At 54.9% G+C, this 25,880-nt stretch overlaps 1 protein-coding gene across 5 annotated transcripts in view; it reads left to right on the top strand.

The window, feature by feature from the left end:
* Positions 1 to 25,880, top strand: part of LOC140386477 (rho GTPase-activating protein 32-like) — a 310,038-nt gene that overhangs the window by 229,178 nt on the left and 54,980 nt on the right. For 4 of the 5 annotated variants that reach the window (XM_072468852.1, XM_072468850.1, XM_072468853.1 and 1 more), the window contains one exon: positions 12,664 to 12,823. In XM_072468852.1, the coding sequence (XP_072324953.1) occupies positions 12,664 to 12,823 (160 nt within the window). Of the gene's footprint in view, positions 1 to 7,418; positions 7,874 to 12,663; positions 12,824 to 25,880 lie in introns of those variants that run through there. The other variant, XM_072468854.1, reaches the window with a different exon arrangement.

Raw genomic sequence — 25,880 nt, 5'->3', positions numbered from 1 at the left:
GGTTCCACACACACTGACTCTCACTGTGGTACGGGTTCCACACACACTGACTCTCACTGGGGAACGGGTTCCACACACTGACCCTCACTGGGGTACGGGTTCCACACACACTGACTCTCACTGGGGTACGTGTTCCACACTCACTGACGCTCACTGGGGTACGGGTTCCACACACACTGACTCTCACTGGGGTACGGGTTCCACACACACTGACTCTCACTGGGGTACAGGATCCACACACACTGACTCTCACTGGGGTACGGGTTCCACACACACTGACTCTCACTGGGGTACGGGTTCCACACACACTGACTCCCACTGGGTTACGGGTTCCACACACGGTGACTCCCACTGGGGTACGGGTTCCACACACACTGACCCTCACTGGGGTCCGGGTTCTACACACACTGACTCTTACTGTGGTACGGGTTCCACAGGCACTGACTCTCACTTGGGTACGGGTTCCACACACACTGACTCTCACTGGGGTATGGGTTCCATACAGACAATGACTCTCACTGGGGTACGGGTTCCACACACACTGACTCTCACTGGGGTACGGGTTCCACACACACTGACTCTCACTGGGGTACAGGATCCACACACACTGACTCTCACTGGGGTACAGGTTCTACACACACTGACTCTCACTGGGGTACGGGTTCCACACACACTGACTCTCACTGGGGTACGGGTTCCACACACGGTGACTCCCACTGGGGTACGGGTTCCACACACACTGACTCTCACTGGGGTACGGGTTCCACAGGCACTGGCTCTCACTGGGGTACGGGTTCCACACACACTGACTCTTACCAGGGTACGGGTTCCACACACGCTGACTCTCACTGGGGTATGGGTTCCACACACACTGACTCTGACTGGGTTATGGGTTCCACAGGCACTGTCTCTCACTGGGGTACGGGTTCCACACACACTGACTCTTACCAGGGTACGGGTTCCACACACACTGAGTCTCACTGGGGTACGGGTTCCACACACACTGTCTCTCACTGGGGTACGGGTTCCACACACACTGACTCTCACTGGGGTACGGGTTCCACACACACTGACGCTCACTGGGGTACGTGTTCCACAGGCACTGACTCTCACTGGGGTACGGGTTCCACACACACTGACTCTCACTGGGGTACGGGTTCCACACACACTTACTCTCACTGGGGTACAGGATCCACACACACTGACTGTCACTGGGGTACGGGTTCCACACACACTGACTCTCACTGGAGTACCGGTTCCACACACACTGACTCTCACTGGGGTACGGGTACCACACACACTGACCCTCACTGGGGTCCGGGTTCTACACACACTGACTCTTACTGGGGTACGGGTTCCACAGGCACTGACTCTCACTTGGGTACGGGTTCCACACACACTGACTCTCACTGCGGTACGGGTTCCACACACACTGACGCTCACTGGGGTACGGGTTCCAAAGGCACTGACTCTCACTGGGGTACGGGTTCCACACACACTGACTCTCACTGGGATACGGGTTCCACACACACTGATTCTCACTGGGGTATGGGTTCCATACACACTGACTCTCACTGGGGTACAGGATCCACACACACTGACTGTCACTGGGGTACGGGTTCCACACACACTGACTCTCACTGGAGTACCGGTTCCACACACACTGACTCTCACTGGGGTACGGGTTCCACACACACTGACTCTCACTAGGGTACGGGTTCCACACACACTGACTCTCACTGGAGTACCGGTTCCACACACACTGACTCTCACTGGGGTACGGGTTCCACACACATTGACTCTCACAGGGGTACGGGTTCCACACACACTGACTCTCACTGGGGTACGGGTTCCACAGGCCCTGACTCTCACTGGGGTACCGGTTCCACACACACTGACTCTCACTGGGGTACAGGATCGAAACACACTGACTCTCACTGGGTTACGGGTTCCACAGGCCGTGACTCTCACTGGGGTACGGGTTCCACACACACTGACTCTCTCTAGGGTACGGGTTCCACACACACTGACTCTCACTGGGGTACGGGTTCCACACACACTGACTCTCACTGTGGCACGGGTTCCACACACACTGACTCTCACTGGGGAACGGGTTCCACACACTGACCCTCACTGGGGTACGGGTTCCACACACACTGACTCTCACTGGGGTACGTGTTCCACACTCACTGACGCTCACTGGGGTACGGGTTCCACACACACTGACTCTCACTGGGGTACGGGTTCCACACACACTGACTCTCACTGGGGTACAGGATCCACACACACTGACTCTCACTGGGGTACGGGTTCCACACACACTGACTCTCACTGGGGTACGGGTTCCACACACACTGACTCCCACTGGGTTACGGGTTCCACACACGGTGACTCCCACTGGGGTACGGGTTCCACACACACTGACCCTCACTGGGGTCCGGGTTCTACACACACTGACTCTTACTGTGGTACGGGTTCCACAGGCACTGACTCTCACTTGGGTACGGGTTCCACACACACTGACTCTCACTGGGGTATGGGTTCCATACAGACAATGACTCTCACTTGGGTACGGGTTCCACACACACTGACTCTCACTGGGGTACGGGTTCCACACACACTGACTCTCACTGGGGTACGGGTTCCACACACACTGACTCTCACTGGGGTACAGGATCCACACACACTGACTCTCACTGGGGTACAGGTTCTACACACACTGACTCTCACTGGGGTACGGGTTCCACACACACTGACTCTCACTGGGGTACGGGTTCCACACACGGTGACTCCCACTGGGGTACGGGTTCCACACACACTGACTCTCACTGGGGTACGGGTTCCACAGGCACTGGCTCTCACTGGGGTACGGGTTCCACACACACTGACTCTTACCAGGGTACGGGTTCCACACACACTGACTCTCACTGGGGTATGGGTTCCACACACACTGACTCTGACTGGGGTATGGGTTCCACAGGCACTGTCTCTCACTGGGGTACGGGTTCCACACACACTGACTCTTACCAGAGTACGGGTTCCACACACACTGAGTCTCACTGGGGTACGGGTTCCACACACACTGTCTCTCACTGGGGTACGGGTTCCACACACACTGACTCTCACTGGGGTACGGGTTCCACACACACTGACGCTCACTGGGGTACGTGTTCCACAGGCACTGACTCTCACTGGGGTACGGGTTCCACACACACTGACTCTCACTGGGGTACGGGTTCCACACACACTTACTCTCACTGGGGTACAGGATCCACACACACTGACTGTCACTGGGGTACGGGTTCCACACACACTGACTCTCACTGGAGTACCGGTTCCACACACACTGACTCTCACTGGGGTACGGGTACCACACACACTGACCCTCACTGGGGTCCGGGTTCTACACACACTGACTCTTACTGGGGTACGGGTTCCACAGGCACTGACTCTCACTTGGGTACGGGTTCCACACACACTGACTCTCACTGCGGTACGGGTTCCACACACACTGACGCTCACTGGGGTACAGGTTCCAAAGGCACTGACTCTCACTGGGGTACGGGTTCCACACACACTGACTCTCACTGGGATACGGGTTCCACACACACTGATTCTCACTGGGGTATGGGTTCCATACACACTGACTCTCACTGGGGTACAGGGTCCACACACACTGGCTCCCCACTGGGGTACGGGTTCCACACACACTGACTCTTACCAGAGTACGGGTTCCACACACACTGAGTCTCACTGGGGTACGGGTTCCACACACACTGTCTCTCACTGGGGTACGGGTTCCACACACACTGACTCTCACTGGGGTACGGGTTCCACACACACTGACGCTCACTGGGGTACGTGTTCCACAGGCACTGACTCTCACTGGGGTACGGGTTCCACACACACTGACTCTCACTGGGGTACGGGTTCCACACACACTTACTCTCACTGGGGTACAGGATCCACACACACTGACTGTCACTGGGGTACGGGTTCCACACACACTGACTCTCACTGGAGTACCGGTTCCACACACACTGACTCTCACTGGGGTACGGGTACCACACACACTGACCCTCACTGGGGTCCGGGTTCTACACACACTGACTCTTACTGGGGTACGGGTTCCACAGGCACTGACTCTCACTTGGGTACGGGTTCCACACACACTGACTCTCACTGCGGTACGGGTTCCACACACACTGACGCTCACTGGGGTACAGGTTCCAAAGGCACTGACTCTCACTGGGGTACGGGTTCCACACACACTGACTCTCACTGGGATACGGGTTCCACACACACTGATTCTCACTGGGGTATGGGTTCCATACACACTGACTCTCACTGGGGTACAGGGTCCACACACACTGGCTCCCCACTGGGGTACGGGTTTCACACACACTGACTCTCGCTGGGGTACGGGTTCCACACACACACTGACTCTCACTGGGGTACGGGTTGCACACACACTGTCTCTCAGTGGGGTACGGGTTCCACACACACAATGACTCTCACTGGGGGACGGGTTCCACACACACTGACTCTCACTGGGATACTGGTTCCACACACACTGACTCTCACTGGGGTACGGGTTCCACACACACTGGCTTGCACTGGGGTACGGGTTCCACACGCACTGACTCTCACTGGGGTACGGGTTCCACACACAGTGACTCTCACTGGGGTACGGTTTCCACACACACTGACTCTCACTGGGGTAAGGGTTCCACACACGGTGACTCCCACTGGGGTACGGGTTCCACACACATTGACTCTCACAGGGGTACGGGTTCCACACACACTGACTCTCACTGGGGTACGGGTTCCACAGGCCCTGACTCTCACTGGGGTACCGGTTCCACACACACTGACTCTCACTGGGGTACAGGATCCAAACACACTGACTCTCACTGGGTTACGGGTTCCACAGGCACTGACTCTCACTGGGGTACGGGTTCCACACACACTGACTCTCTCTAGGGTACGGGTTCCACACACACTGACTCTCACTGGGGTACGGGTTCCACACACACTGACTCTCACTGTGGTACGGGTTCCACACACACTGACTCTCACTGGGGTACGGGTTCCACACACTGACCCTCACTGGGGTACGGGTTCCACACACACTGACTCTCACTGGGGTACGGGTTCCACACACACTGACGCTCACTGGGGTACAGGTTCCAAAGGCACTGACTCTCACTGGGGTACGGTTTCCACACACACTGACTCTCACTGGGATACGGGTTCCACACACACTGATTCTCACTGGGGTATGGGTTCCATACACACTGACTCTCACTGGGGTACAGGGTCCACACACACTGGCTGTCACTGGGGTACGGGTTCCACACACACTGACTCTCGCTGGGGTACGGGTTCCACACACACACTGACTCTCACTGGGGTACGGGTTGCACACACACTGTCTCTCACCGGGGTACGGGTTCCACACACACATTGACTCTCACTGGGGTACGGGTTCCACACACACTGACTCTCACTGGGATACTGGTTCCACACACACTGACTCTCACTGGGGTACGGGTTCCACACACACTGGCTTGCACTGGGTACGGGTTGCACACACACTGACTCTCACTGGGATACGGGTTCCACACACACTGATTCTCACTGGGGTATGGGTTCCATACACACTGACTCTCACTGGGGTACAGGGTCCACACACACTGGCTCTCACTGGGGTACGGGTTCCACACACACTGACTCTCGCTGGGGTACGGGTTCCACACACACACTGACTCTCACTGGGGTACGGGTTGCACACACACTGTCTCTCACCGGGGTACGGGTTCCACACACACATTGACTCTCACTGGGGTACGGGTTCCACACACACTGACTCTCACTGGGATACTGGTTCCACACACACTGACTCTCACTGGGGTACGGGTTCCACACACACTGGCTTGCACTGGGTACGGGTTGCACACACACTGACTCTCACTGGGATACTGGTTCCACACACACTGACTCTCACTGGGGTACAGGTTCCACACACACTGACTCTCACTGGGGTACGGGTTCCACACACACAGACTCTCACTGGGGTACGAGTTCCACACATACTGACTCTCACTGGGGTACGGGTTCCACACACACTGACTCTCACTGGGGTACGGGTTCCACACGCACTGACTCTCACTGGGGTACGGGTTCCACACACACTGACTCTCACTGGGGCATTGGTTCCATACAGACAATGACTCTCACTGGGGTACGGGTTCCACACACACTGACTCTCACTGGGGTACGGTTTCCACACACACTGACTCTCACTGGGGTACGGGTTCCACACACGGTGACTCCCACTGGGGTACGGGTTCCACACACACTGACTCTCACTGGGGTACAGGATCCACACACACTGACTCTCACTGGTGTACGGGTTCCACACACACTGACTCTCACTGGGGTACGGGTTCCAAAGGCACTGACTCTCACTGGGGTACGGGTTCCACACACACTGACGCTCACTGGGGTACGGGTTCAACAGGCACTGATTCTCACTGGGGTACGGGTTCCACACACACTGACTCTCACTGGGGTACGGGGTCCACACACACTGACTCTCACTGGGGTACAGGATCCACACACACTGACTCTCACTGGGGTACGGGTTCCACACACACTGACGCTCACTGGGGTACGTGTTCCACAGGCACTGACTCTCACTGGGGTACGGGTTCCACACACACTGACTCTCACTGGGGTACGGGTTCCACACACACTTACTCTCACTGGGGTACAGGATCCACACACACTGACTGTCACTGGGGTACGGGTTCCACACACACTGACTCTCACTGGAGTACCGGTTCCACACACACTGACTCTCTCTAGGGTACGGGTTCCACACACACTGACTCTCACTGGGGTACGGGTTCCACACACACTGACTCTCACTGTGGTACGGGTTCCACACACACTGACTCTCACTGGGGTACGGGTTCCACACACTGACCCTCACTGGTGTATGGGTTCCACACACACTGACTCTCACTGGGGTACGGGTTCCACACTCACTGACGCTCACTGGGGTACGGGTTCCACACACACTGACTCTCACTGGGGTACGGGTTCCACACACACTGACTCTCACTGGGGTACAGGATCCACACACACTGACTCTCACTGGGGTACGGGTTCCACACACACTGACTCTCACTGGGGTACGGGTTCCACACACACTGACTCTCACTGGGGTACGGGTCCCACGCACACTGACTCTCACTGGTTAAGGGGTACTCACTCCCGCAGCAGGGATTTTGAGTGGAACGTGTTAATTGAGCTTGAGCGATTGGGCATGGCAAGTACCAGGGTGAGAGAACTCTCTCCCTGGGCAGCCTCTGTTTTGAAATGGTGGTAAGATGTTATTTTGGACATTTCAGTGTCAGAGTCCGGTGTCTCGCTGCCTCCTCGCAAAATGTCCTGCCAACCTTCGGAAAAGCACAGACTCCTGACACTGGAGGAGGCCCTGTACAAAGCACAGCAAATTCAGGATCCCAGACCGGACGGGCGAGATCTGCAAGTGTTGAGTACAGACTCGCAGCAACAGGAGATTCCCGAGTATGAGTGATCTGTCAAAATAAACACTGAGAAATGGACTTGTGAACATTGGGGGAGAGGTCCCTGTCCCATCCACGGGGGAATTTGAATCGCTTGTTTTGAACAACAGATGGACAGGTGTGTGTCATGCACTGTAAGGACCGCACTGTGTCCTGGGAGAGCGCGGAATTGTCCTGCCAGTATTAACTCTGACAGGACTGCTCAGGTCCTCCGTTCCCGCTTTCAAAACTTCTTTGCACTTTCACTTCCCAATAAACAGCCTTTCTTTTGGTTTGAACTGTCTCATTATCGATCACTGTCACTTGTGCACCATAATCCTGCCTCCCATTGCGTCACGGCTTCATAGAAATCACAGCCCTCCACCTCGGGGACACTGAAATCGTTCATACCATTTCATCAGGCTGAGAGGGGGCTGGGTTTACATTGCATCCCGAGTACGCCAACTCCGACAGTGCAGCACTCCCTCAGTACTGACCCCCGGACAGTGCAGCACTCCCTCAGTACTGACCCTCCGACAGTGCAGCACTCCCTCAGTACTGACCCCCGGACAGTGCAGCACTCCCTCAGTACTGACCCTCCGACAGTGCAGCACTCCCTCAGTACTGACCCTCTGACAGTGCAGCACTCCCTCAGTACCGACCTTCTGACAGTGCAGCACTCCCTCAGTACTGACCCTCTGACAGTGCAGCACTCCCTCAGTACTGACCCTCTGACAGTGCAGCACTCCCTCAGTACTGACCCTCTGACAGTGCAGCACTCCCTCAGTACGGACCCTCCGACAGTGCAGCACTCCCTCAGTAGTGACACCTCTGACAGTGCAGCACTCCCTCAGTACTGACCCTCTGACAGTGCAGCACTCCCTCAGTACTCACCCTCTGACAGTGCAGCACTCCCTCAGTACTGACCCTCTGACAGTGCAGCACCCCATCAGTACTGACCCTCTGACAGTGCAGCGCTCCCTCAGTACTGACCCTCTGACAGTGCAGCTCTCCTTCAATACTGGCCCTCTGACAGTGCAGCACTCACTCTGGACTGACTCTCTGACAGTGCAGCGCTACCTCAGTACTGACCCTCTGACAGTGCAGCACCCCATCAGTACTGACCCTCTGACAGTGCAGCGCTCCCTCAGTACTGACCCTCTGACAGTGCAGCTCTCCTTCAATACTGGCCCTCTGACAGTGCAGCACTCACTCTGGACTGACTCTCTGACAGTGCAGCGCTACCTCAGTACTGACCCTCTGACAGTGCAGCACTCCCTCAGTACTGTCCGTTTGACAGTGCAGCACTCACCCAGTACTGACTCTCTGACAGTGCACCGCTCCCTCAGTTCTGACCCTCTGATTGTGCAGCCCTCCTTCAGTACTGACCCTCTGACAGTGCAGCACTCCCTCAGTACTGACCCTCTGACAGTGCAGCACTCCCTCAGTACTGACCCTCTGACAGTGCAGCACCCCCTCAGTACTGACCCTCTGACAGTGCAGCGCTCCCTCAGTACTGACCCTCTGACAGTGCAGCTCTCCTTCAATACTGGCCCTCTAACAGTGCAGCACTCACTCAGTACTGACTCTCCGACAGTGCAGCGCTCCCTCAGTACTGACCCTCTGACAGTGCAGCACTCCCTCAGTACTGACCCTCTGACAGTGCAGCACTCACTCTGGACTGACTCTCTGACAGTGCAGCGCTCCCTCAGTACTGACCCTCTGACAGTGCAGCACTCCCTCAGTACTGTCCGTTTGACAGTGCAGCACTCACCCAGTACTGACTCTCTGACAGTGCACCGCTCCCTCAGTTCTGACCCTCTGATTGTGCAGCACTCCTTCAGTACTGACCCTCTGACAGTGCAGCACTCCCTCAGTACTGACCCTCTGATAGTGCAGCACTCCCTCAGTACTGACCCTCTGACAGTGCAGCACTCCCTCAGTACTGACCCTCTGACAGTGCTGCATTCCCTCAGTACTGACCCTCTGATAGTGCAGCACTCCCTCAGTACTGACCCTCTGACAGTGCAGCACTCCCTCAGTACTGACCCTCTGACAGTGCTGCATTCCCTCAGTTCTGACCCTCTGACAGTGGAGCACTCCCTCAGTACTGACTCTCTGATAGAGCAGCACTCCCTCAGTACTGACCCGCTGTCAGTGCAGCACTCCCTCAGTACTGACCCTCTGACAGTGCAGCGCTCCCTCGGTACGGCCCCTCGTACAGTGCAGCGCTCCCCCAGTACTGACTCTCTGACAGTGCAGCACTCCCTCATAGCTGACTCTGGCAGTGCAGCACTCCTTCAGTACTGACTGTCCGAAAGTGCAGCATTCCCTGAACTAACCCTCCGACAGTGCAGTACTCCCTCAGTACTGACCATCTGACAGTGCAGCACTCCCTCAGTACTGACCCGCTGACAGTGCAGCACTCCCTCAGTACTGACCCTCTGACAGTGCAGCACTCCCTCAGTACTGGCCCTCTGAAAGTGAAGCACTCCATCAGTACTGATCCTCCGACAGTGCAGCACTCCTTCAGTGCTGACCCTCAGACAGTGCAGCACTCGCTCAGTACTGACCCCCTGACGGTGCAGCGTTCCATCATTACTGACTCTCTGACAGTGCAACACTCCCTCAGTACTGACCCTCCAACAGTGAGTAAAATGACAGGGAGATGCTGATAGATCTGCTCAAGGGGTTAACGTTAATGATGCAATGTCAATGTCGGGAAAGATGAGATGAACTCGGGTCCTCGACGCTGTGTGCTAACCACTGTGCCACCGTGTCGCGCCTATTTCCCATCTGAGTTGTGTGGAGCAGCGCACCTTCTGATGGGCAGGAGCCAGAATAAGCTTCAAACAGACCTGGGAGTGTCAATGTGTGTGTGCTCACACATCATTCTCCACACCGTGATCAGGTACGGAGGTTTATCCGAGTGACTAGCGGAACACTGGTCTTCCTATCCGGAGGACTGCAATAACAAGAGGGTAGAAGTCGTGTTTCATCCAGACAAAATGCCCTGGTCAGACCACACCTGGAGTCGGTGTGAAGATCTCTGGGCCCCACTCGTCAGGAAGGGATCACTGACCTTGGAGGGAGCGCAGTGTCCATTTTACCAGAACGAGACCGGGACTGCAAAGGTTAAATTACGAGGAGAGATTAAAGAAAGACTAGCCTCGTATTCCCAGGGATTTAGAAGGTTAAATGGAGAGATTTGATTGAAGTGTTCAGGATATTAAGGAAAACGGATAGGGTCTGATAGACAGAAATGATTCCCACTTGTTGGGGGGAGTCTCTGAGCAGGACTGGAATTCGGAAACTTTCTACACACCCAGGCAGGAGGAAGGCTGGGATTCTCTTCCTCAAAGTACAACTGATCAATTAGCAATTTAAAATCTGAGATTTTTGTGATCCAAAGGTTCACATTGAATGGTAAACAGACACAAGGGGGCTGAATGGGTTCTCCTGTTCCTATGTAACAGGCTTGAGGGCGGGTGAATGGGCCTCCTCCTGTTCCTGTGTAACAGGCTCAAGGGGCTAATGGGCCTCCTCCGTTTCCTGTGTAACAGGCTCGAGGGGCTGAATGGGCCTCTTCCAATTTCTGTGTAACAGGCTTGAGGGATCCTGAATGGGCCTCCTCCTGTTCCTGTGTAACAGGCTCGAGGGGCTGAATAGGCCTCCTCCAGTTCCTGTGTAACAGGCTTGAAGGATCCTGAAGGGACCTCCTCCTGTTCCTGTATAACAGGCTTGAGATGGCTGAAGGGACCTCCTCTTATTCCTTCGTAACAAGCTCGAGGGGGCTGAATGACCCTCCAGTAGTACTCTGTATCTAACTCCGTGCTGTACCTGTCCTGGGAATAATTGATGGAGACAGTGCAGAGGGAGCTTTACTCTGTATCTCACCCCATGCCCTCCCTGCCCCGGGAGTGTTTGATGAGGACAGTGTGAAGGGAGCTGTATTCTGCATCTAACCCCGTGCTGTACCTGTCCCAGGAATGTTTGATGAGGACAGTGTGGAGGGAGCTTTACTCTGTATCTAACCCCGTGCTGTACCAGTCCTGGGAGTGTTTGATGGAGACAGTGTAGAGGGAGTTTTATAGTCTCGCAGTTTGACCCTATTGTGTATGTTAAACGGCTGTGATATTTAATGATGTGCATCTATTCCTAAATCAGCGTGTTGCTGACAATTGTTTATACAGTGTGTTTCATCTGGAATCTGGTAAGATTAAGTTTCGGGGAATGACTGTCACTGCCGGAATGACTGGATCTGGCCTGCACTGAAGGTAACCGATGAGGTCTCATACCTGCGCTGGGTACGATACCTGCTTTGGCAACATCTGCAGAGCTTCTGTCGCTGCACATTCATTTTATAGAGCTTTCAATGCAGCATTTATTCTCCGCTTAGCAATTCACACGCAGCCTTCTCAACTCTGACAACTGTTAACTATCTCCACAGCTTTCACCTCGATCCTAAAAATCTCACCTCTCAGTAGGGTACGGGTTCCACACACACTGACTCTCACTGGGGTACGGGTTCCACACACACTGACTCTCACTGGGGTACGGATTCCACACACACTGACTCTCACTGGGGTATGGGTTCCACACACACTGACTCTCACTGGGGTACGGGTTCCACACACACTGACTTTCACTGGGGTACAGGTTCCACAGGCACTGACTCTCACTGGGGTACGGGTTCCACACACACTGACACTCACTGGGGTACGGGTTCCACACACACGGACTCTCACTGGGGTACGGGTTCCACACACATTGACTCTCACTGGGGTACGGGTTCCACACACACTGACTCTCACTGGGGTACGGGTTCCACACACACTGACTCTCACTGGGGCACGGGATCCACACACACTGACTCTCACTGGGATACGGGTTCCACACACACTGACTCTCACTGGGGTACGGGTTCCACACACACTGACTCTCACTAGGGTACGGGTTCCACACACACTGACTCTCACTGGGGTACGGGTTCCGCACACACTGACTCTCACTGGGGAAATTTAGGTGAGGTTTCTGCTTTGCTGGCTGTACTGTCATTTATGTCTACCTTTGCTGTGTTTCCCCTCAGGTCACAGCAACCTGCTCCGACCAAAGTCCACGCTGATTCCCTCGCTGGCCAACAGATTGCTGACTATTGAGGAAGCTCAGGCTCGTTCTTTGGCTCAGGGAGATGAAGGAACAGGAGCTGTATACGAACAACTCCGCCCCATCCACACGGCAACTGGCAGGTGAGGAAGGAAAGGGCCAATGCAATGTGCCACACCAAATACCCCCAAACCCCAACTCCCTCATCCAATCTCAGAGTGGGTCAGACACTGGGACGTCTATCTGCAGAGTGGGTAAGACACTGGGAAGTCCCTCTGGCAGAGTGAGTCACACACTGGGAAGTCTCTCTGGTACAGTGGGTCAGTCACAGGGAAGTATCTCTGGTACAGTGGGAAACACACTGGGAAGTCTCTCTGGCAGAGTGGGTCAGACACTGCAAAGTCTCCATGGTTCAGAGGATCATGCACTGGGAAGTCTCCCTGGCAGAGTGGGTGAGACACTGGGAAGTCTCTCTGGCAGAGTGGGTCACACACTGGGAAGTCTCTCTGGTACACTGGGTTAGACATTGGGAAGTCTCTCTGGCAGAGTGGGTCAGACACTGGGAAGTCTCTCTGGTACAGTGGGTCGGACACTGGGAAGTCTCTCTGGTACAGTGGGTCCGATACTGGGAAGTCTCTCCGGTACAGTGTGTCAGACACTGGGAAGCCTCTCGGGCAGAGTGGGTCAGACACTGGGAAGTCTCCCTGGTACAGTGGGTCAGACACTGGGAAGTCTCTTTGGCAGAGTGGGTAAGACACTGGGAAGTCTCTCTGGCAGCGTGGATCAGATACTGGGAAGTCTCTCTGGCAGAGTAGGCCACACACTGGGAAGTCTCACGGGCAGAGTGTGTCATGCACCACCGGGAAGTCTCTTTGGTTCAGTGGGTCAGACACTGGGAAGTCTCTCTGGCAGAGTGGGTCAGACACCGGGAAGTCACGCTGGCAGAGTGGGTCAGACACTGCGAAGTCTCCATGGTACAGAGGAGCATGCACTGGGAAGTCTCTCTGGCAGAGCGGGGAAGACACTGGGAAGTCTCTCTGGCAGAGTGGGTAAGACACTGGGAATTCTCTCTGGTACAGTGGGTAAGACACTGGGATGTCTCTCTGGTACAGTGAGTCACACACTGGGAAGTCTCTGCTCCAGTAGGTCACACACTGGGAAGTCTCTCTGGTAGAGTGGGTAAGACACTGGGAAGTTTCTGTGGTACAGTGGGTCAGATACTGGGAAGTCTCTCCGGTACAGGGGTCAGACACTGGGAGGTCTCCCTGGCAGAGTGGGTGAGACACTGGGAAGTCTCTCTGGCAGAGTGGATCACACACTGGGAAGTCTCTCTGGTACACTGGGTTAGACATTGGGAAGTCTCTCTGGCAGAGTCGGTCACACACTGGGAAGTCTCTCTGATACACTGGGTTAGACACTGGGAAGTCTCTCTGGCAGAGTGGGTCAGACACTGGGAAGTCTCTCCGGTACAGTGGGTAAGACACTGGGAAGTCTCTCTGGCAGCGTGGATCAGATACTGGGAAGTCTCTCTGGAAGAGTAAGCCACACACTGGGAAGTCTCACGGGCAGCGTGTGTCATGCACCACCGGGAAGTCTCTTTGGTACAGTGGGTCAGACACTGGGAAGTCTCTCTGGCAGAGTGGGTCAGATACTGGGAAGTCTCTCTGGCAGAATGGGCCACACACTGGGAAGTCTCACTGGCAGAGAATTTCATGCACCGGGAAGTCTCTTTGGTACAGTGGGTCAGACACTGGGAAGTCTCTCAGGCAGAGTGGGTCACACACTGGGAAGATTCTCTGGTACAGTGGATCACACACTGCGAAGTCTCTCTGGTACAGTGGGTCACACACTGGGAAGTCTCTCTGGCAGAGTGGGTAAGGCACTGGGAAGTCCCTCTGGTACAGTGGGTCAGGCACCAGTAAGTCGCTCTGGCAGAGTGGGTCAAAAACTGGGAAGTCTCTCTGGCAGAGTGGATCAGGCACTGGGATGTCTCCATGGTACAGAGGGTCATGCACTGGGACGTCTCTCTGGTAGAGTGGGTAAGACACTGGGAAGTCTCTCTGGCAGAGTGGTTAAGACACTGGGAAATCTCTCTCGTACAGTAGGTCACACACTGGGAAGTCTCTCTGGCAGAATGGGTCAGACACTGGGAAGTCTCTCTGGTACAGTGGGTCACACACTGGGAAGTGTCTCTGGTACAGAGGGTCAGACACTGGGAAGTCTCTCTGGTACAGTGGGTCAGATACTGGGAAGTCTCTTTGGTACAGTGGGTCAGACACTGGGAAGTCTCCCTAGCAAAGTGGGTCAGACACTGGGAAGTCTCCCTAGCAAAGTGGGTCAGACACTGGGAAGTCTCTCTGGCAGAGTGGGTCACACACTGGGAAGTCTCTCTGGTTCACTGGATCAGACACTGAGAATTCTCTCTGGCAGAGTGGGTCAGACACTGGGAAGTCTCTCTGGTACAGTGGGTCACACACTGGGAAGTCTCTCTGGCACAGTGGGTCACACAGGGAGGTCTCCCTGGCTGAGTAGGTCAGTCACTGGGAAGTCTCTCTGGTACAGTGGGTCACACACTGGGAAGTCTCTCTGGTACAGTGGGTCGTACACTTGGAACTCTCTCTGGTACAGTGGGTCAGATACTGGGAAGTCTCTCCGGTACAGTGGGTCAGACACTGGGAAGTCTCTCTGGCAGAGTGGGTCAGACACTGGGAAGTCTCTCTGGCAGAGTGGGTAAGACACAGGGATGTCTCTCTGGCAGAGTGGGTCAGACACTGCGAAATCTCTCTGGCAAAGTGAACCAGACACTGGGAAGTCTCTCTGGTACAGTGGGTCACACACTGGGAAGTCTCTCTGGCACAGTGGGTCACACTGGGAGGTCTCCCTGTCTGAGTAGGTCAGTCACTGGGAAGTCTCTCCGGTACAGTGGGTCAGACACTGGGAAGTCTCTCTGGCAGAGTGGGTCAGACACTGGGAAATCTCTGGCAGAGTGGGTAAGACACTGGGAAGTCTCTCTGGCAGAGTGGGTAAGACACAGGGATGTCTCTCTGGCAGAGTGGGTCAGACACTGGGAAATCTCTCTGGCAGAGTGGGTAAGACACTGGGAAGTCTATCTGGTACACTGTGTTAGACACTGGGAAGTCTCTCTGGCAGAGTGTGTCAGACACTGACAAGTCTCTCTGGTACAGTGGGTCGGACACTGGGAAGTCTCTCTGGTACCATGGGTCAGATACTGGGAAGTCACTCCGGTACAGTGGGTCAGACACTGGGAAGTCTCTCTGGCAGAGTGGGTCAGACACTGGGAAGTCTCTCTGGTACCATGGGTCAGATACTGGGAAGTCACTCCGGTACAGTGGGTCAGACACTGGGAAGTCTCTCTGGCAGAGTAGGTCAGACACTGGGAAAGCTCTCTGGCAGAGTGGGTAAGACACTGGGAAGTCTCCCTGGGACAGTGGGTCAGACACTGGGAAGTCTCTCTGGCAGAATGGGTAAGACACTGGGATGTCTCTCTGGCAGAGTGGGTCAGACACTGGGAAGTCTCTCTGGTACCATGCGTCAGATACTGGGAAGTCACTCCGGTACAGTGGGTCAGACACTGGGAAGTCTCTCTGGCAGAGTGGGTCAGACACTGGGAAAGCTCTCTGGCAGAGTGGGTAAGACACTGGGAAGTCTCCCTGGGACAGTGGGTCAGACACTGGGAAGTCTCTCTGGCAGAATGGGTAAGACACTGGGATGTCTCTCTGGCAGAGTGGATCAGATACTGGGAAGTCTCTCTGGTACACTGGGTTAGACATTGGGAAGTCTCTCTGGCAGATTGAGTCACACACTGGGACGTCTCTCTGGTACACTCGGTTAGACACTGGGAAGTCTCTCTGGCAGAGTGGGTCAGACACTGGGAAGTCTCTCTGGTACAGTGGGTTGGACACTGGGATGTCTCTCCGGTACAGTGGGTCAGACACTGGGATGTCACTCTGGCAGAGTGGGTCAGATACTGGGAAGACTCTCTGGCAGAATGGGCCACAAACTGGGAAGTCTCACTGGCAAAGAGTTTCATGCACCGGGAAGTCTCTTTGGTACAGTGGGTCAGGCACTGGGAAGTCTCTTTGGTACAGTGGGTAAGACACTGGGAAGTCCCTCTGGTACAGTGGGTCAGACACTTGTATGTCTCTCTGGCAGAGTGGGTCAGACACTGGGAAGTCTATCTGGCAGAGTGGGTAAGACACTGGGAAGTCTCTCTCGTACAGTGGGTCACACACTGGGAAGTCTCTCTGGTACAGTGGGTCACACACTGGGAGGTCTCTCTGGCAGAGTGGATCAGACACTGGGAAGTGCCTCTGGTACAGTGGGTCAGACACTGGGAAGTCTCTCTGGTGCAGTGGGTGAGACACTGGGAAGTCCCTCTGGCAGAGTGGATCACACACTGGGAAGTCTCTCTGGTACAGTGGGTTAGACACTGGGAAGTCTCTCTGGCAGAGTGTGTCAGACACTGACAAGTCTCTCTGGTACAGTGGGTCGGACACTGGGAAGTCTCTCTGGTACCGTGGGTCAGATACTGGGAAGTCACTCCGGTACAGTGGGTCAGACACTGGGAAGTCTCTCTGGCAGAGTGGGTCAGACACTGGGAAAGCTCTCTGGCAGAGTGGGTAAGACACTGGGAAGTCTCCCTGGGACAGTGGATCAGACACTGGGAAGTCTCTCTGGCAGAGTGGGTAAGACACTGGGAAGTCTCTCTGGCAGATTGGGTCACACACTGGGACGTCACTCTGGTACACTGGGTTAGACACTGGGAAATCACTCCGGTACAGTGGGTCAGATACTGGGAAGTCTCTCTGGCAGAGTGGGTCAGACACTGGGAAGTCTCTCTGGCAGAGTGGGTCAGACACTGGGAAGTCTCGCTGGGACAGTGGATCAGACACTGGGAAGTCTCTCTGACAGAGTGGGTAAGACACTGGGAAGTCTCTCTGGCAGAATGGGCCACACACTGGGAAGTCTCACTGGCAGAGAATTTCATGCACCGGGAAGTCTCTTTGGTACAGTGGGTCAGACACTGGGAAGTCTCTCAGGCAGAGTGGGTCACACACTGGGAAGTTTCTCTGGTACAGTGGATCACACACTGGGAAGTCTCTGGGGTACAGTGGGTCACACACTGGGAAGTCTCTCTGGCAGAGTGGGTAAGGCACTGGGAAGTCCCTCTGGTACAGTGGGTCAGGCATATGTAAGTCGCTCTGGCAGAGTGGGTCAAAAACTGGGAAGTCTCTCTGGCAGAGTGGATCAGACACTGGGACGTCTCTGTGGTACACTGGGTTAGACACTGGGAAGTCTCTCTGGCAGAGTGGGTCAGACACTGGGAAGTCTCTCTGGGACAGTGGGTTGGACACTGGGAAGTCTCTCTGGGACAGTGGGTCAGATACTGGGAAGTCTCTCCGGTACAGTGGGTCAGACACTGGGAAGTCTCTCTGGCAGAGTGGGTCAGACACTGGGAAAGCTCTCTGGCAGAGTGGGTAAGACATTTGGAAGTCTCCCTGGGACAGTGGGTCAGACACTGGGAAGTCTCTCTGACAGAGTGGGTAAGACACTGGGAAGTCTCTCTGGCAGCGTGGATCAGATACTGGGAACCCTCTCTGGAAGAGTAAGCCACACACTGGGAAGTCTCACGGGCAGCGTGTGTCATGCACCACCGGGAAGTCTCTTTGGTACAGTGGGTCAGACACTGGGAAGTCTCTCTGGCAGAGTGGGTCAGATACTGGGAAGTCTCTCTGGCAGAATGGGCCACACACTGGGAAGTCTCACTGGCAGAGAATTTCATGCACCGGGAAGTCTCTTTGGTACAGTGGGTCAGACACTGGGAAGTCTCTCAGGCAGAGTGGGTCACATACTGGGAAGATTCTCTGGTACAGTGGATCACACACTGCAAAGTCTCTCTGGTATAGTGGGTCACACACTGGGAAGTCTCTCTGGCAGAGTGGATCAGACACTGGGATGTCTCCATGGTACAGAGGGTCATGCACTGGGACGTCTCTCTGGCAGAGTGGGTATGACACTGGGAAGTCTCTCTGGCAGAGTGGTTAAGACACTGGGAAGTCTCTCTCGTACAGTAGGTCACACACTGGGAAGTCTCTCTGGCAGAGTGGGTCAGACACTGGGAAGTCTCTCTGGTACAGTGGGTCACACACTGGGAAGTGTCTCTGGTACAGAGGGTCAGACACTGGGAAGTCTCTCTGCTACAGTGGGTCAGATACTGGGAAGTCTCTTTGGTACAGTGGGTCAGACACTGGGAAGTCTCCCTAGCAAAGTGGGTCAGACACTGGGAAGTCTCTCTGGCAGAGTGGGTCACACACTGGGAAGTCTCTCTGGTTCACTGGATCAGACACTGAGAATTCTCTCTGGCAGAGTGGGTCAGACACTGGGAAGTCTCTCTGGTACAGTGGGTCACACACTGGGAAGTCTCTCTGGCACAGTGGGTCACACTGGGAGGTCTCCCTGGCTGAGTAGGTCAGTCACTGGGAAGTCTCTCTGGTACAGTGGGTCAAACACTGGGAAGTCTCTCTGGTACAGTGGGTCGTACACTTGGAACTCTCTCTGGTACAGTGGGTCAGATACTGGGAAGTCTCTCCGGTACAGTGGGTCAGACACTGGGAAGTCTCTCTGGCAGAGTGGGTCAGACACTGGGAAATCTCTCTGGCAGAGTGGGTAAGACACTGGGATGTCTCTCTGGCAGAGTGGGTAAGACACAGGGATGTCTCTCTGGCAGAGTGGGTCAGACACTGCGAAATCTCTCTGGCAGAGTGGGTCAGACACTGGGAAGTCTCTCTGGCAGAGTGGGTCAGACACTGGGAAATCTCTCTGGCAGAGTGGGTAAGACACTGGGAAGTCTATCTGGTACACTGTGTTAGACACTGGGAAGTCTCTCTGGCAGAGTGTGTCAGACACTGACAAGTCTCTCTGGTACAGTGGGTCGGACACTGGGAAGTCTCTCTGGTACCATGGGTCAGATACTGGGAAGTCACTCCGGTACAGTGGGTCAGACACTGGGAAGTCTCTCTGGCAGAGTGGGTCAGACACTGGGAAGTCTCTCTGGTACCATGGGTCAGATACTGGGAAGTCACTCCGGTACAGTGGGTCAGACACTGGGAAGTCTCTCTGGCAGAGTAGGTCAGACACTGGGAAAGCTCTCTGGCAGAGTGGGTAAGACACTGGGAAGTCTCCCTGGGACAGTGGGTCAGACACTGGGAAGTCTCTCTGGCAGAATGGGTAAGACACTGGGATGTCTCTCTGGCAGAGTGGGTCAGACACTGGGAAGTCTCTCTGGTACCATGCGTCAGATACTGGGAAGTCACTCCGGTACAGTGGGTCAGACACTGGGAAGTCTCTCTGGCAGAGTGGGTCAGACACTGGGAAAGCTCTCTGGCAGAGTGGGTAAGACACTGGGAAGTCTCCCTGGGACAGTGGGTCAGACACTGGGAAGTCTCTCTGGCAGAATGGGTAAGACACTGGGATGTCTCTCTGGCAGAGTGGATCAGATACTGGGAAGTCTCTCTGGTACACTGGGTTAGACATTGGGAAGTCTCTCTGGCAGATTGAGTCACACACTGGGACGTCTCTCTGGTACACTCGGTTAGACACTGGGAAGTCTCTCTGGCAGAGTGGGTCAGACACTGGGAAGTCTCTCTGGTACAGTGGGTTGGACACTGGGATGTCTCTCCGGTACAGTGGGTCAGACACTGGGATGTCACTCTGGCAGAGTGGGTCAGATACTGGGAAGACTCTCTGGCAGAATGGGCCACAAACTGGGAAGTCTCACTGGCAAAGAGTTTCATGCACCGGGAAGTCTCTTTGGTACAGTGGGTCAGGCACTGGGAAGTCTCTCTGGCAGAGTGGGTAAGACACTGGGAAGTCCCTCTGGTACAGTGGGTCAGACACTTGTATGTCTCTCTGGCAGAGTGGGTCAGACACTGGGAAGTCTATCTGGCAGAGTGGGTAAGACACTGGGAAGTCTCTCTCGTACAGTGGGTCACACACTGGGAAGTCTCTCTGGTACAGTGGGTCACACACTGGGAGGTCTCTCTGGCAGAGTGGATCAGACACTGGGAAGTGCCTCTGGTACAGTGGGTCAGACACTGGGAAGTCTCTCTGGTGCAGTGGGTGAGACACTGGGAAGTCCCTCTGGCAGAGTGGATCACACACTGGGAAGTCTCTCTGGTACAGTGGGTTAGACACTGGGAAGTCTCTCTGGCAGAGTGTGTCAGACACTGACAAGTCTCTCTGGTACAGTGGGTCGGACACTGGGAAGTCTCTCTGGTACCGTGGGTCAGATACTGGGAAGTCACTCCGGTACAGTGGGTCAGACACTGGGAAGTCTCTCTGGCAGAGTGGGTCAGACACTGGGAAAGCTCTCTGGCAGAGTGGGTAAGACACTGGGAAGTCTCCCTGGGACAGTGGATCAGACACTGGGAAGTCTCTCTGGCAGAGTGGGTAAGACACTGGGAAGTCTCTCTGGCAGATTGGGTCACACACTGGGACGTCACTCTGGTACACTGGGTTAGACACTGGGAAATCACTCCGGTACAGTGGGTCAGATACTGGGAAGTCTCTCTGGCAGAGTGGGTCAGACACTGGGAAGTCTCTCTGGCAGAGTGGGTCAGACACTGGGAAGTCTCGCTGGGACAGTGGATCAGACACTGGGAAGTCTCTCTGACAGAGTGGGTAAGACACTGGGAAGTCTCTCTGGCAGAATGGGCCACACACTGGGAAGTCTCACTGGCAGAGAATTTCATGCACCGGGAAGTCTCTTTGGTACAGTGGGTCAGACACTGGGAAGTCTCTCAGGCAGAGTGGGTCACACACTGGGAAGTTTCTCTGGTACAGTGGATCACACACTGGGAAGTCTCTGGGGTACAGTGGGTCACACACTGGGAAGTCTCTCTGGCAGAGTGGGTAAGGCACTGGGAAGTCCCTCTGGTACAGTGGGTCAGGCATATGTAAGTCGCTCTGGCAGAGTGGGTCAAAAACTGGGAAGTCTCTCTGGCAGAGTGGATCAGACACTGGGACGTCTCTGTGGTACACTGGGTTAGACACTGGGAAGTCTCTCTGGCAGAGTGGGTCAGACACTGGGAAGTCTCTCTGGGACAGTGGGTTGGACACTGGGAAGTCTCTCTGGGACAGTGGGTCAGATACTGGGAAGTCTCTCCGGTACAGTGGGTCAGACACTGGGAAGTCTCTCTGGCAGAGTGGGTCAGACACTGGGAAAGCTCTCTGGCAGAGTGGGTAAGACATTTGGAAGTCTCCCTGGGACAGTGGGTCAGACACTGGGAAGTCTCTCTGACAGAGTGGGTAAGACACTGGGAAGTCTCTCTGGCAGCGTGGATCAGATACTGGGAACCCTCTCTGGAAGAGTAAGCCACACACTGGGAAGTCTCACGGGCAGCGTGTGTCATGCACCACCGGGAAGTCTCTTTGGTACAGTGGGTCAGACACTGGGAAGTCTCTCTGGCAGAGTGGGTCAGATACTGGGAAGTCTCTCTGGCAGAATGGGCCACACACTGGGAAGTCTCACTGGCAGAGAATTTCATGCACCGGGAAGTCTCTTTGGTACAGTGGGTCAGACACTGGGAAGTCTCTCAGGCAGAGTGGGTCACATACTGGGAAGATTCTCTGGTACAGTGGATCACACACTGCAAAGTCTCTCTGGTATAGTGGGTCACACACTGGGAAGTCTCTCTGGCAGAGTGGATCAGACACTGGGATGTCTCCATGGTACAGAGGGTCATGCACTGGGACGTCTCTCTGGCAGAGTGGGTATGACACTGGGAAGTCTCTCTGGCAGAGTGGTTAAGACACTGGGAAGTCTCTCTCGTACAGTAGGTCACACACTGGGAAGTCTCTCTGGCAGAGTGGGTCAGACACTGGGAAGTCTCTCTGGTACAGTGGGTCACACACTGGGAAGTGTCTCTGGTACAGAGGGTCAGACACTGGGAAGTCTCTCTGCTACAGTGGGTCAGATACTGGGAAGTCTCTTTGGTACAGTGGGTCAGACACTGGGAAGTCTCCCTAGCAAAGTGGGTCAGACACTGGGAAGTCTCTCTGGCAGAGTGGGTCACACACTGGGAAGTCTCTCTGGTTCACTGGATCAGACACTGAGAATTCTCTCTGGCAGAGTGGGTCAGACACTGGGAAGTCTCTCTGATACAGTGGGTCACACACTGGGAAGTCTCTCTGGCACAGTGGGTCACACTGGGAGGTCTCCCTGGCTGAGTAGGTCAGTCACTGGGAAGTCTCTCTGGTACAGTGGGTCAAACACTGGGAAGTCTCTCTGGTACAGTGGGTCGTACACTTGGAACTCTCTCTGGTACAGTGGGTCAGATACTGGGAAGTCTCTCCGGTACAGTGGGTCAGACACTGGGAAGTCTCTCTGGCAGAGTGGGTCAGACACTGGGAAATCTCTCTGGCAGAGTGGGTAAGACACTGGGATGTCTCTCTGGCAGAGTGGGTAAGACACAGGGATGTCTCTCTGGCAGAGTGGGTCAGACACTGCGAAATCTCTCTGGCAGAGTGGGTCAGACACTGGGAAGTCTCTCTGGCACAGTGGGTCACACTGGGAGGTCTCCCTGTCTGAGTAGGTCAGTCACTGGGAAGTCTCTCAGGTACAGTGGGTCAAACACTGGGAAGTCTCTCTGGTACAGTGGGTCGTACACTTGGAACTCTCTCTGGTACAGTGGGTCAGACACTGGGAAGTCTCTCTGGCAGAGTGGGTCAGACACTGGGAAATCTCTCTGGCAGAGTGGGTAAGACACTGGGAAGTCTCTCTGGCACAGTGGGTAAGACACAGGGATGTCTCTCTGGCAGAGTGGGTCAGACACTGGGAAATCTCTCTGGCAGAGTGGGTAAGACACTGGGAAGTCTATCTGGTACACTGTGTTAGACACTGGGAAGTCTCTCTGGCAGAGTGTGTCAGACACTGACAAGTCTCTCTGGTACAGTGGGTCGGACACTGGGAAGTCTCTCTGGTACCATGGGTCAGATACTGGGAAGTCACTCCGGTACAGTGGGTCAGACACTGGGAAGTCTCTCTGGCAGAGTGGTTCAGACACTGGAAAGTCTCTATGGTACCATGGGTCAGATACTGGGAAGTCACTCCGGTACAGTGGGTCAGACACTGGGAAGTCTCTCTGGCAGAGTGGGTCAGACACTGGGAAAGCTCTCTGGCAGAGTGGGTAAGACACTGGGAAACTCTCTGGCAGAGTGGGTAAGACACTGGGAAGTCTCCCTTGGACAGTGGGAAACACACTGGGAAGTCTCTCTGGCAGAATGGGTAAGACACTGGGATGTCTCTCTGGCAGAGTGGATCAGATACTGGGAAGTCTCTCTGGTACACTGGGTTAGACATTGGGAAGTCTCTCTGGCAGATTGAGTCACACACTGGGACGCCTCTCTGGTACACTCGGTTAGACACTGGGAAGTCTCTCTGGCAGAGTGGGTCAGACACTGGGAAGTCTCTCTGGTACAGTGGGTTGGACACTGGGATCTCTCTCCGGTACAGTGGGTCAGACACTGGGATGTCACTCTGGCAGAGTGGGTCAGATACTGGGAAGACTCTCTGGCAGAATGGGCCACAAACTGGGAAGTCTCACTGGCAAAGAGTTGCATGCACCGGGAAGTCTCTTTGGTACAGTGGGTCAGGCACTGGGAAGTCTCTCTGGCAGAGTGGGTAAGACACTGGGAAGTCCCTCTGGTACAGTGGGTCAGACACTTGTATGTCTCTCTGGCAGAGTGGGTCAGACACTGGGAAATCTCTCTGGCAGAGTGGGTAAGGCACTGGGAAGTCCCTCTGGTACAGTGGGTCAGGCACTTGTAAGTCGCTCTGGCAGACTGGGTCAAAAACTGGGAAGTCTCTCTGGCAGAGTGGATCAGACACTGGGATGTCTCCATGGTACAGAGGGTCATGCACCGGGACTTCTCTCTGGCAGAGTGGGTATGACACTGGGAAGTCTCTCTGGCAGAGTGGTTAAGACACTGGGAAGTCTCTCTCGTACAGTAGGTCACACACTGGGAAGTCTCTCTGGCAGAGTGGGTCAGACACTGGGAAGTCTCTCTGGTACAGTGGGTCACACACTGGGAAGTGCCTCTGGTACAGAGGGTCAGACACTGGGAAGTCTCTCTGCTACAGTGGGTCAGATACTGGGAAGTCTCTTTGGTACAGTGGGTCAGACACTGGGAAGTCTCTCTGGTACAGTGGGTCACACACTGGGAAGTCTCTCTGGCACAGTGGGTCACACTGGGAGGTCTCCCTGGCTGAGTAGGTCAGTCACTGGGAAGTCTCTCTGGTACAGTGGGTCAAACACTGGGAAGTCTCTCTGGTACAGTGGGTCGTACACTTGGAACTCTCTCTGGTACAGTGGGTCAGATACTGGGAAGTCTCTCCGGTACAGTGGGTCAGACACTGGGAAGTCTCTCTGGCAGAGTGGGTCAGACACTGGGAAATCTCTCTGGCAGAGTGGGTAAGACACTGGGATGTCTCTCTGGCAGAGTGGGTAAGACACAGGGATGTCTCTCTGGCAGAGTGGGTCAGACACTGCGAAATCTCTCTGGCAGAGTGGGTCTGACACTGGGAAGTCTCTCTGGCACAGTGGGTCACACTGGGAGGTCTCCCTGTCTGAGTAGGTCAGTCACTGGGAAGTCTCTCAGGTACAGTGGGTCAAACACTGGGAAGTCTCTCTGGTACAGTGGGTCGTACACTTGGAACTCTCTCTGGTACAGTGGGTCAGACACTGGGAAGTCTCTCTGGCAGAGTGGGTCAGACACTGGGAAATCTCTCTGGCAGAGTGGGTAAGACACTGGGAAGTCTCTCTGGCACAGTGGGTAAGACACAGGGATGTCTCTCTGGCAAAGTGGGTCAGACACTGGGAAATCTCTCTGGCAGAGTGGGTAAGACACTGGGAAGTCTATCTGGTACACTGTGTTAGACACTGGGAAGTCTCTCTGGCAGAGTGTGTCAGACACTGACAAGTCTCTCTGGTACAGTGGGTAGTCTCTCTGGTACCATGGGTCAGATACTGGGAAGTCACTCCGGTACAGTGGGTCAGACACTGGGAAGTCTCTCTGGCAGAGTGGTTCAGACACTGGAAAGTCTCTCTGGTACCATGGGTCAGATACTGGGAAGTCACTCCGGTACAGTGGGTCACACACTGGGAAGTGTCTCTGGTACAG

Source organism: Scyliorhinus torazame, chromosome 12, assembly GCF_047496885.1.
Source record: "Scyliorhinus torazame isolate Kashiwa2021f chromosome 12, sScyTor2.1, whole genome shotgun sequence".
NCBI classification, from domain to species: domain Eukaryota; kingdom Metazoa; phylum Chordata; class Chondrichthyes; order Carcharhiniformes; family Scyliorhinidae; genus Scyliorhinus; species Scyliorhinus torazame.
Note: the sequence above shows the minus strand (reverse complement) of the source record. Positions and strands in the feature narration are given on the sequence as shown.